Below are 12346 nucleotides of genomic sequence, written 5' to 3' on the forward strand. Positions count from 1 at the left end.
CATCTTTCTCTCTCCGCCTGTTCCCTTTATCTGCAAAAAGCAGGGCTAACTTCTTATCTTGCAGGACCACCAGAGACCCTTTTTACACCCACGGTCTTCCCAGCTCTTACTTAACCCAGAGGGAGAGAGGGAGGCAGGAGCTGTCGGGCCAGGCTGCTGGGTGGCCGATGCTGGCCCTATCCTCAGTGTCCCCGACACCAGCAGCCCAGCTGGGGGCCCAGCTTCACCCCTTCGATAGGCCTCTGCACGGCCAGGCTGTGACAAGGACTCGGGGAGGAGAGAGACAAGCCCTCTCCCTCCTCTCTCTGCCCCGGCAGGCACCCCCCAACCCCCGGCCACCCACACCCAGACACCTGCTCTCACCTGTCCTCAGGTGGGGGCCAGATTCAGAGTCCACAGGCTCCAGCCCCCAAGCAGCCCATAAGGGTCAGAGCAGAGCCAGATCTCGAACCAGGGGTCCCCCACATGGGCATATGAACCAGAGCCTGAGGTCCTTCTTTGATTATTTTTTCTTTCTTTAAAAATGAGGGTTTTTTTTTTTAATTTTTGGCTGCACTGGGTCTTTGTTGCTGCCGGTGGGATTTCTCCAGTTGTGGCGAACGAGGGCTGCTCTTCCTTGTGGGGCGCAGGCTTCTTACAGCGGTGGCTTCTCTTGTCGGCAGAGCACGGCTCGGTAGCCGTAGCCCGATGGCTGAGTTGCCTTGCTTATGCGATATCTTCCCAGACCAGGGATCGAACCCGCGTCCCCTGACCTGGCAGGCGGATTCTTAACCCTTGGACCAACCAGGGCCATCGCCCGAGGTCATCCTTGAAGAAGGGCCCCCGTACGGAAAGAGGGCGGGAGAGTGTCGGGCTGCGACTGACCGGTCCTCTTTGCTGTTCCCCCGCTTCCACCAGGCACCTCGGAACTGAGCCCCTTCTCCGACCCCCGCCAGTTCGACCGCTCCTTCCTGCCGCCCCTCACGGAGAGCCGCTTCCCCGACCCCCGGATGCATTACCCGGGGGCCATGTCAGCCGCCTTCCCGTACAGCGCCACGCCCTCGGGCACCAGCATCAGCAGCCTCAGCGTGGCCAGCATGCCGGCCACCGGCCGCTTCCACCACACCTACCTGCCGCCGCCCTACCCGGGGGCCCCGCAGAACCAGAGCGGGCCCTTCCCGGCCAGCCCGTCCCCCTATCACCTCTACTACGGCGCGTCCTCGGGCTCCTACCAGTTCTCCATGGCGGCCGGCAGCGGAGGCGGCGGCAGCGGCGGCGACCGCTCCCCGACGCGCATGCTGGCCTCCTGCACCAGCAGCGCCGCCGCGGTCGCCACCGGCAGCCTCATGAACCCCAGCCTGGGCGGCCAGAGCGACGGCGTGGAGGCCGACGGCAGCCACAGCAACTCGCCCACCGCGCTGAGCACGCCCGGCCGCATGGACGAGGCCGTGTGGCGGCCCTACTGACCGCCTGTGTCGGAGTGGACGGCTCTTGCCGGCGGCGCACGGCGATAGGGGGCGGTACCCCCAAGAACCTTCCAGACAAGCGCGGCGGGCCCACCTCCAAGGCTCAGGGCACCAACTGGACTTAACGCTCCAGGGCAGTCGTGGGCCCCAGATAGGTCCACCGGCCTGAGGGGCGGCCCCGGAGCTGGTGGCCGGCTCTAAGAGCGTCTCATCCCAGAGCCACGTCTTTGTACAGAGGGGTGAGGACCTCCCCCAGGACCCCGCCCCCCAGCCCAGGTCCTGTTCATCTCATCCCACGTCCCTGTGGGAGAAGTCCCCTCCTGCCCCCCGCCCCCTGCCCCCCCTGCCCAGGGTGACCTGGCTGTCCCCAGCTATGCCCACTGCTGTCAGGGGCCCAGGCCCCCTGGACAGAGACCATCTCTTTCCCAAAGAGATGTGGTATTTGCCCACATGGTTTGCCCTCTTATCCGCAGAGCCCTAGAAAGACCTCCCCCAGCCATTTTCCTCAGAGACCCCTCACCCCGTGGGCCCAGCCCTTCCCTCCACATTTACACAAGTTGAGTCACAACTGGAAGGTTCCCGCAGCCCAGAAGGGGGGGGGGGGCTCCCTCATGGTATGGATGAGGAAGGAACCCCTCCAGAGGTCCCGGGGGATCACTAGCAGAGATGGAAAGAGAACACCCCAGGCCCGCCCCACCCCTCCCTGAGCTCTGCTCCCCGACAACTGGTACAGCTAAGAAGCCCCAGCCCGGTCCCAGGGCCCCCCAGCAGACTGGCCTATGACAGCAGGTCCCTGAAACCAGGGTAGGCACCTACAGATGGGTTCTCCGTGCACTTTACCAATCCAAGCCGTTCGCCCTCTCTCCTCTGGGTGGGGACTGGGAAGGGTCCCTTTTCCCCTAGGCTGGTCTCCATGTTGCCATTTTTGGAGAGAGCACCAGAACAGGACAGGTCCCAGCAGAAAGCCTTGGGGTGAGGGGTCATCATGGGGTCAGATGTCAGCCTCTGTGTCCTACCTGGGTCCAGCCAAGCTGCACACACCCCTGACCCCCAACCTCCTGAGAAGGCCCAGCCAAACCTCCCAACCTCTGACATACAACCCTCCATCTTTAACCAGTCTGCTCCCAAAGCAGTTTTGAACAACAACAAAAAAAACAGTTGTCAAAGATGATTTTAGAAAAAGAAGTTTCTCAAACGTTTTCAGACACCCAGTCCCTTACAGGAAGAGGCCCCATGATAGTGATTGATACTCCCCCCACCCCTCGAGGGTGTGGAATTGTTAGCCGCCCCCCCTAAAACCTCAAGATGTCACATTCCTTCAGCAGCATCCCACCAGCTGCCACCAAAGGGTAACCCTGCTGCGGAACAAAGGAGGCGCTGGTGAAAGCCTGGAATCTCACGTCTGTGGCGCTCAGGCATTCGGGTGTGAGCTGGGGCGCGGTGTCTGAGTGACGGCAGATCACAAGGGCTGTGAAGGCCTTGGCAGCCTCAGCCCCGGCTCTGCTCACGGGAAGTGCTACAGTTTGCAGATGGGAAGACAGTCCTGGCCCCGGGTTCAGGCACGTCCGAGTGTTCTGGTTCTAGAAAGGCATAAGAAACCCATGTCTGAGGGTTTTTTTTTTTAAATTCTAGAAAGGCAGAAGTGGAAAAGGACAAGAAAACTCTTAGAAGCATTGGGCAGCATACGGGTTTAGTCACTTTTTATCCCCATCTTCTGTGGAGGTGGAGTCTCCTGCACACAGCGCCCCTTGGCGGTTGTCTCTGTAACAGGCCGTGGCCGGCCTGTCACCCCAGCCTGCAGCAACTGCCGGAGAAGCACACGGGATACACACTCAGGCAGGTTAGGAAGTCCTTCTGGTGGTCTTACTCAACCCCCCTCTTGCTGCAGTTTGTCTTCTGGAAAAAATCACGTCTCCTCCCTTCAGAACAGCTGCTGGGGGATTCCACTGACTCTCAGGCGGGGCACAGGTACTGGGGGATGGCGGGCTCCCCACTCCTCCTCAGGAAGCAGCTACAAATTCACTGCCTGGTGTCTTCTCTCCTGTTCCCTGTGGTTGTAGATGGGCCCCCAGGGGGAGGCACCCTTGGGTCCCCAGGGCCCAGCACTTTGTAGCCCGCCCCCGCACAGATGACTTCACGCTTCCTGATATCCAAGCCCTGGTGGGGGCAGGGACCGGAAAATAAATTGACCCCCTCGCCCCCTGCCCAGTCTCTGACTAAAAGTCATGGCAGCCTTGCTGAGTCTTGTTTTTTAATGCCCATGGTGGGTGCAGACAGCTTGGGCTGGTAAAAATTGGTCCTTATTTTATAAGGCTGCTTTAAAGTCATATAAGGCAAACACTGACTCAGAAAGCACAAGGAAACAAGGGGTTTGGGTACCATGTTACTGTAAGCCTATTGGTGATGGGTGCAGATTGGTTGTGACATATTGTCATGCTGAGGTGTTCAAACCTGCTATACGCATACCTTCCATAAAACCGTCCCAGGGCTGGGAAGAGGGTGGGGGAGGGATGGAAACTTGCTTTGCACTATAATTTGCTTGGTGTGTTTGTTTTTAATGCACAAGTTGCTTGTACAGTAAACCATCTTCTATACTATTTAACTGTAACATGGAATTTTGACTGATTTGTTATAATAATAGGACTCTGAGATGCCAGACCTCCAGGGCTGTGTGTATGGGGTTGGGGGTAGAAGGGGGCGGTGGGAGAGGATGGACCCCCACACCAAGGCCAAGGTGGAAGAGGGCAGGCCAGGGGGCAGGATCAGGACTGACCTTGCTGTTTTGGAGACACCCCCCCTCCTCACAGCTCCCTGGCCTCCCTGCATCCAGCTCCATCAGGAATGGCCACCCTGGGCAAGGGCAGCTGGTGAGGTGTCTTCCTGGTGTGGCTGGAACACCAGGGAAACTGATGTCTGCAGGTGCCAACATCCTTCCTCCCTTCGCATGCGACCCATGACTTCTCATGAGTCCACATAACGAACAGAGCCCATCCTCCAGCTCATCCCCCAGGCCCTGAGTTAGGAAGGGGCCGAGGCGGGTGGGCTGTGAAGTGGCCTTGGTGAGAGCCCCTCACTGGGAACTGTTTGCTGCAACACTTGACAACCTGGCAGCAATCAGAAGTGCAAGGCAAGCAGCACCAGCAGCTCCCCCACCATGCGGATGAGGGGACTGAGGTGCAAAGAGGGGGTGTCATCTGGCTCCGCCTCTCCACAGAGCTGTCTGTGGTCGATGGTGGGGCCCGTGGGTGTGATGGTGTGGGGACCCGGGTGGGCTGACTCCCTCCCCACCCCACCAGTGAGGAGGCCTGGCCCGCCGTGCCTGTCCAGCTGGGACTTGTGGAGGGGAAATTTCATAAAACAGACCTTATTTTTGAGTGCAAAGACTTCAAAAGCTAATCCCTAGACTTTGCCTTGTTCGGTTAGGTTGGTCTGCCTGAAACCCAACACCCAGCAGGAAGTTCCCCTTTCTCCAGCCAAACCGTGATCCCCGCCCCTCTGCCCTGCAGCACCCCCTCTGCCCCAGGGCCAGCGGAGTCTTCTCTGAGCAGGATTCCAGCCAGAGTGCCAGGCTGGCTCTGTGGGTGTGCTCTGAGTGCCCTCTGCCCGGATGAGCAGGACTGGTCCTGAAGCAGCGTCTATAATAAGCCAACACTCTGCTTCCGTGTACGTGTTTATGTGGGGGCACTTTGGAGGGCTTCCCAGGTGGCGGTCGTGGTAAAGTACCCTGCCTGCCGAGGCAGGAGATGTAAGAGACGTGGGTTCCATCCCTGGGTTGGGAAGATGCCCTGGAGAAGGAAATGGCAACCCACTCCAGTACTCTTGCCTGGAGAATCCCCATGGACAGAGGAGCCCGGCCGGGCTACAGGGTCACAAAGAGCTGGATGCAACTCGGAAGTGACTTAGCAGGCTTGGAGGGGATGACGGAGCTTCTGAGTGAGCCCCCGTCCAAGCTCGTTCCTGCCAGCCACGCTTGGGTGTCGCAGCTGAGAGAAAAGGAGGTGTGGCCTCCACAGCCCCTGACTCAGAGCTCCAGCACCTTCACCCTAGAAGGCACAGACCAGTACACTCAGCTTCCCAGAGGGAAACGGAGGTCCAGAGAAGTCGAGGACTTGCCTGAGGTCACACAATCCTGGGGCTGAGGCAAGCGCTGCAGTGACTCCATCAGCCTGCAGGTGGCAGCAGACAGGGAGTGTGGACCTTCCCCTTCAGAGAAGGAGGAGAAGGGACGTGGCCTCACTTAACAGCCAGAATTCAGGTTAGGTATTAAGAAGAACTTCCTCACCTCAGGAGGGTCATCCCAGAAGGGCCTGGGAAATGCCTCGATATGGAAGAAGGGTTTTCTTCCCTTCTTGAGCTCTGTAGCCGTGGGGGGGGGGGGTCCCTGTCCCTCTCTGAGCCTCCCTTTTCACTCACGTTATACACGCACCTCCTATGTCCCAGGTGTGTAGCAGAACCCAGGTCCCATGACCCCTGGAGGCCCCACTTTGGGACAGAGGTTTACTTGGCTTGCCGGGAAGGTTGACGTCCCTGGCCCGGCCACTGCAGCCTACTGCTGGAGCCCTGGCCCAGGCCCCCCACCTCCTGCACCTCCCGGCCAGGGTAAGGCCTTTCTGTTCCAGAGTCTGTGAGCCCCTGAACCCTGGAATTCCAAGTCCTCGAGGACTTGGACCAGTTTGAACAGCACCTGCAGGCTCTCCGGCCCCTGCGCAGCCCTACAGGCCTGTGTCCGGCCTGGCCAGAGGCTGAGAGCAGTGGTCCAGGCCTTGGCATGTCCAGGGGTGGTCTGCTGGGCACCGGGCTGTGCTTGGCACCCCCTGCTGAGGGATGAAGTGGCCCCAGACAGAATTCTAGCCTTCTGGGCTTCTGGCCTTGGAGAAGACTCGGACTTTCGTTGGGAGAGATGGACGCCTTGGCAGGGGTATCCAGGCCCGGGGTCGGGGGTACTGTGAGGGTCAGAGGAGACTTGCAGTGAGGGGCTGCCTGTGTGGGGCCAGCCCCGGTGTTATGGTGAAGGGCCGCAGACTGCCTCTCTTCCCTGCTGCCCCAGGCTGCACCCCACAGACACAGCCAGCCAGCCCCCGCCCCCGCAGCGTGGCCCAGGGGGCAGTGCTGAGCCGCCCCAGACACCCAGACTGGCTGCGTGAGCCGGGAATGCGCCTCAGTGGGTCGGTTCATTTTGGGGTCGTAAATGAAATGAGCTGTCAAACAGACGGGGCGGCGGGGAGTGGAGGTGGGAGGCGCCAGAGTGAAAGAATGAACTGTTCCTTGAGGAACCTCAGGGTGCCCCCATTCTTCCCCACGAGGACCAGGGGAGCTGAGGTGAGGGGCCGTGTCCCTCAGCATCCGCATCCACACCTGTGTGGCCCAGCAGCTAGAGGAGCCCGGGAGCTGGATTCCAGGCTTCCTATTTTTAGTTTTGCAGCTCATGGCCTGCTGTTTGTTTTATATATTTATATTCACCCGCAGAGGGACCCGGCCCGGAGCCCCGCCCAGAGGCAGCCCTCAAGCGGAGGGGAGGGGAGCAAGCCCTAGAGCCCGCTTCCTGGAGCCACCCTCCCTTGGTGCCCAGGCCAGCTGCTGAAACCGGGGTGGCCTCCTGGGTGTCCTAATGGGTGGCACCCATTTGGGCCACACACCCAACTCTGCTCTTCTGAGCTGGTATCTTCAAGGCCTTGGCCAGAGTTCATTCACTCGTTCACCAGAGACCCAAGCCCCATGCCACCCCCACGGGCTGGACTGGCAAGAAAAAAATGCCCATTGATGTGCCCCTGGGGGGAGTTCACGGGGCAGGCAGACAGGAAGACAGGAGGGCTAAGCCAGGAGATCCAGGGCATGGGCGAGACGGGTTGGAAAGATGAACAGACGTTCTCTAAGCAGCAGGAGAGCCTCTGGATGGAGGGAACCACACGTGCAGAGCCTGGAGGACAGAGGTGCGTCCAAGCTGGAGTGGACAGCAGGGAACATGGAGGAATGGTGAGGGGTCCATATGGGAGGCGAGTGGCCCAGGAGGTCGCAGGGGCTGGAGGTCGAGCTGAGGGGCCTGGATTTTGGTTCTGCAGGCTCTGGGGAGTGGGGGCATGTTCAGATGGGTGTGAGTTAGGGGACACTATGGCAGCCGGGCTGTGCACTGCACGAGGTGCAGAGACCGGCTCACAGGCTACTGCAATAGTCCAGACGAAGAAGGGTGGTGCCTGTGCGAAATGGCGGGAGGAGGAGCTCAGGTTTAAGGCATCTTCAGCACAAAAGTCACAGGAAGGATTGTGGTTCAGTCGCTAAGTCATGTCCAACCGACTCTGCTACCCCACTGATTGCAGCATGCAGGCCTCTGTCCTCCACTGTCTCAAAGCTTGCTCAGATTCATGTCCATCGAGTCGGTGATGCTATTTAACCATCTCATCCTCTGCCGCCCCCTTCTCCCTGTGCCATCAGGGTTTTTTCCATTGAGTCGGCTTTTCCCATCAGGTGGCCAAAGTATTAGAGCTTCAGCTTCAGCATCAGTCCTTCCAGTGAATATTCAGGGTTTATTCAGGAAGGATCCAGTGCCCCAAACCTCAGACTCAAGTGTCTCTTGGTTTCCTGGGTTCATGGGATTTGATGGAGCCACTGGGACAAAGTTTTGATAATAGTTTTTGTTGCCAAGTGTGTAATAACAGCAGCCCTACCCTCTCCATGATCCTTGGGCTCCTACCCCGAACAGGTCTTAGTGAAGCCTTATGTCCTGGCTCACGACAACCCCTCACCATCCCTGAGGTCATGTACAGCCTCTCAGACTAAAGAGTCCAGGGCTCAAAATCTGGTCCTGGCACCCCAAAAATGTAATGATTTTAAGATCTAATGTCTGAGGTTCCCAGATTCTGTGTATTGAATTTTAAAATCAAAATTTTAAAATTGAAGTATAGTTGATTTAGAATGTTTGTTTCAGGTATGTAGCATGGTGTACTCTATTTTTCAGTATTTTGCAGATGATACTCCATTAAACATTATTACAGGATAAGAGCTGTATTGGAAGGACTGATGCTGAAGCTGAAACTCCAATACTTTGGCCACCTGATGTGAAGAACTGACTCACTTGAAAAGACCCTGATGCTGGGAAAGACTGAAGGTGGGAGGAGAAGGGGACGGCAGAGGATGAGATGGTTGGATGGCATCACTGACTCAATGGACATGAGTTTGAATAAACTCCGGGAGTTGGTGATGGCCAGGGAGGCCTGGCATGCTGCAGTCCCTGGGGTCACAGAGAGTTGGACACGACTGAGCGACTGCACTGAACTGAACTGAAGTGGATAGCTGTGATTCCCCGTGCTATATAGTATATCCTTGCTGCTTGCCTATTTTCTGCTTAGTAGTTTATATCTGTCGATTCCATACCCCTAGTTTGTCCCTTCCCATTCCCTCTCCCCTTTGCTAACCACTAGTTTGTTAGAGAATATTGTGTGTATGCGTGTTTAGTGATGTCCGACTCTTGGCAGCCTCATGGACTTTAGCCCACCAGACTCCTCTGTCCCTGGGATTTCCCAGGCAAGAATACTGGAGTGGGTTGCCATCTCCTTTTCCAGGGGATCTTCCTGACCCAGGGATCGAAACTGCGTCTCTTGCATTCTGCATTGGCAGATGGATTCTTTACCACTGCACCACCTGGAAAGTCCTTTAAAGAATATTATGCTTAGTGAAACAAATCAGACAGAGAAAGACAAATACTGTATGATATCACTTATACATGGAATCTTAAAAAATAATACAAATGAAAGTGTATGCAAAGCAGACTCACAGATATAAGACCACATTTTAAAATTACACCAAATAATACATAGTCATGGGAGAAAATGTAGATTACACAGGTTATCCAAAAGAGCACAAGAAAGGTTACTTATAATCCCATCTCTCCAAAGATAACCATTGTTCATATTTTCAGAAATTTTTCCTCCATGCAGATCTTTATTTTCTATAAATATATAAATATTTTTCCAGGAACAAAGTTTTTTCTAGCCAAGTACACAGTGAGTATACAGAATATCAATTAATGTTATTAAAAAAACAAATGAAAGGAATCTACAGAGAAATCACTGGAAGACTGTGGTTATAGCTATTTCCTGTTTTCTTCTTTATATTTTTCAGTGTTTTTTCAAGTTTTCTAAAGTGAGCACATTTGTTAGGGGCATAGGGTATTAAACTTTTAGACCTTGATAAATATCCAAGCAGAGGAGTTCAAAATCATGCTTGGACCAACTCTTCTGACATTAGCTGAGGTGTTACCTCTTCAAGGTAGCCTTCCTTGGTAACCTCATGTTGAATTTGGGGCCTTCTCTGCTTTTATATTGGAAATGATAATCAGTATCAGTTCAGTTGCTCAGTCATGTCCGACTCTTTGTGACCCCATGGACTACAGCATGCCAGGCCTCCCTGCCCATCACCAACTCCCGGAGTTTACTCAAACTCATGTCCGTCGTGTCGGTGATGCCATCCAACCATCTCATCCTCTGTCATCCCCTTCTCCTCCTTCCTTCAATCTTTCCCAGCATCAGGGTTTTTTCAAATGAGTCAGTTTTTCACATCAGGTGGCCAAAGTATTGGAGTTTCATCTTTAGCATCAGTCCTTCCAGTGAATATTCAGGACTGATTTCCTTTAGGATGGACTGGTTGGATCTCCTTGCAGTCCAAGGGACTCTCAAGAGTCTTCAACACCACAGTTCAAAAACATCCATTCTTTGGTGCTCACCTTTCTTTTTAGTCCAACTCTCACATCCATACATGACTCCTGGAAAAATGATATCTTTGATAGCTAACATTGCATGTCAGGCACTATTATAAATATTTTGCCATTTTAACTCAGCTTCTTAAGGTCTATACTATCAATATCCCCATTTTAAAGCTGAAAAAAATGAGAAACAAGAAAGGAATCCCCTCCTATTTCTAATAAGGGTAGAGCAATACCTAATAAGGGCTTCCTGGTGGCTCAGATGGTAAAGCATCTGCCTGCAGTGCAGGACAGCTGGGGTCGATCCCTGGGTTGGGAAGATCCCCTGGAGAAGGAAACGGCAACCCATTCCAGTACTGTTGCCTGGAAAACCCCATGGACAGAGGAGACCAGTAGTTTACAGTCCATGGGGTTGCAAAGAGTAGGACACGACTGAGCGACTTTTTCTTTCTTTCTTTCTTCTTTCGATACCTGATAAAGTTGGGCTTAAATGTCCCATCCACTAAAGGTATAGGTGGCTCAAAGTAAGAGTTGACTTTAGGAAAATGTTGTTAGTTCTTGCACACCTGAGTTTGTGCCCCATGAATCATCTTTGACATAAAGGCTGCCCATTAAAGGGGGAAAGAAAGGAAAAAGTTATGAGAATATGCCTTAAAAAAAAAAAGGAAACCAGAGATGGAAAGGACATAGACTTATAGCCCTTTCTCCACATCTGAGAATAATGCATCTGTCTTTCTGAACTGTGAACCTGAAATTAGACAGAGGCATGAAATCAAAAGACAGAAATGACATCTCTAGACCCTCCGGTGACCCCACTGCTCATCCTGCACCCTCAAGGGTGAGGGTGCCCTGTGAATGAGGTCTCCCTGGGCGGGGGAGGGGGGGCACGGAGCCCCTGGCGGCAAGCTGCCTCACTCTGCAGGGGGACACACAGTGGGATGACCAGCTGAGGGGGCGGTCTTCCCCTCCTCAAACAAGTGCTATTTCTCTTTCCATGAAAACAACTCAGTTCTAAATCACCGACGCCTGAAACTAGAAAAATACGCGGCCCATATTATCATAAAACTATTTTAACACGGTGAGGCCCTCTGGGCAACAGGAGGGGTGGCCAGGAGCCCACAGCAGCCCCTTCCAGTTGCAGCCCCTGGAAACGCTCAGGGGACGAGAAATTTGGTTTTCATTAGCGGCGAATGTGAGCGGTTCTGTCGCTCTGAATGGACCTTTGATTCTGGCGGGCGATGGAATCTTTCCAGGACCAGTGAGTTTTGTTTTTTGTGTGCGTGTGTGTTTTTTTTTCATAGAAAATGGGCCAGGCCCTTCTAGCTTACTTCTCCCCAAACTACGCGGGAATTAGGCGACTCCCCAACCTCTTGACTTCTAAGATCAACAGCTAGGCCTGGCAGGAGGGGCAGCCGGGACCATTTGGCTTTATTGACTCTGAGGTTTTATTAAAAATGTTATGTTTCCTTGAGGTCTGCGCCAGACCCAACAAGAAGCCCGGGCCAGGGAGGGGCTCTCCAGGCCAAGGGGATTTTCACCACCTGGAAGACAGCCCACCTTGACCTGCCTTCTCTCACCCCAGTGACCCCCAGTAGTGGCCTCTACTTTAAAATATCTGCAGAAAACCCTCTGGCTTGCCTCCGATTGATTTCACGTGAAAGAACACAGGCCACTCTTTGATTCATTTGACACATGTTGGTTCAGCACCCGCTACCATGATGGGGGCTTGGGATGCAGCTGTGAATAAGCCAGAATCCTCAGCCCCTTGGAGCTCAGGCCCTAGTGGGAGAGAAAGACCATAAACAAGCAAATAAACATGTGCCATGATTTCAGAAAGGAATAAAGGCTACAAAGAATAAGATGGGAGAATATGATGGCGCGAGATGGAGCGCCGGAGGAGGACATTTGAAAAGGTGGTCAGCGAAGGGCCGTCTGAGGAGGGGATTCAGGCTGCCAGGAGCTTTAGCCAGGTGCAGCCGAATCTCCAGGCCAGGTGGCACCTTCCCTGAAACGTCTGGAAGGTGTCCAGCATGTCTGGAATCCGGCAGACAGCCATTGATGTGGCCGACTCTGTTCACGAGGTCCCAGACCCTATTCACGAGGTCCCACAGCAGAGGGGGGCAAAGCAGTTTGCCTGTTCCCGACAGGAGCCACAGAACCCTCTTCCTGGCCCCATCTGATCATCAGAACAACGCTCCTCTGGGCT

The 12346-nt window shown here is 54.6% G+C and overlaps 1 protein-coding gene across 2 annotated transcripts in view; it reads left to right on the top strand.

Moving 5' to 3' along the window:
- Window positions 1–4053, top strand: part of RUNX3 (RUNX family transcription factor 3) — a 66596-nt gene extending 62543 nt beyond the window's left edge. For both annotated transcript variants that reach the window (XM_027965500.2, XM_042244555.1), the window contains one exon: window positions 898–4053. In XM_027965500.2, coding sequence (XP_027821301.2) covers window positions 898–1445 — 548 coding nt within the window. In that variant the 3' untranslated portion in view covers window positions 1446–4053. The remainder of the gene's footprint in view (window positions 1–897) is intronic.
- Window positions 4054–12346: the final 8293 nt, after the last annotated feature.

Source organism: Ovis aries, chromosome 2 (genome assembly GCF_016772045.2).
Source record: "Ovis aries strain OAR_USU_Benz2616 breed Rambouillet chromosome 2, ARS-UI_Ramb_v3.0, whole genome shotgun sequence".
Classification (NCBI taxonomy): domain Eukaryota; kingdom Metazoa; phylum Chordata; class Mammalia; order Artiodactyla; family Bovidae; genus Ovis; species Ovis aries.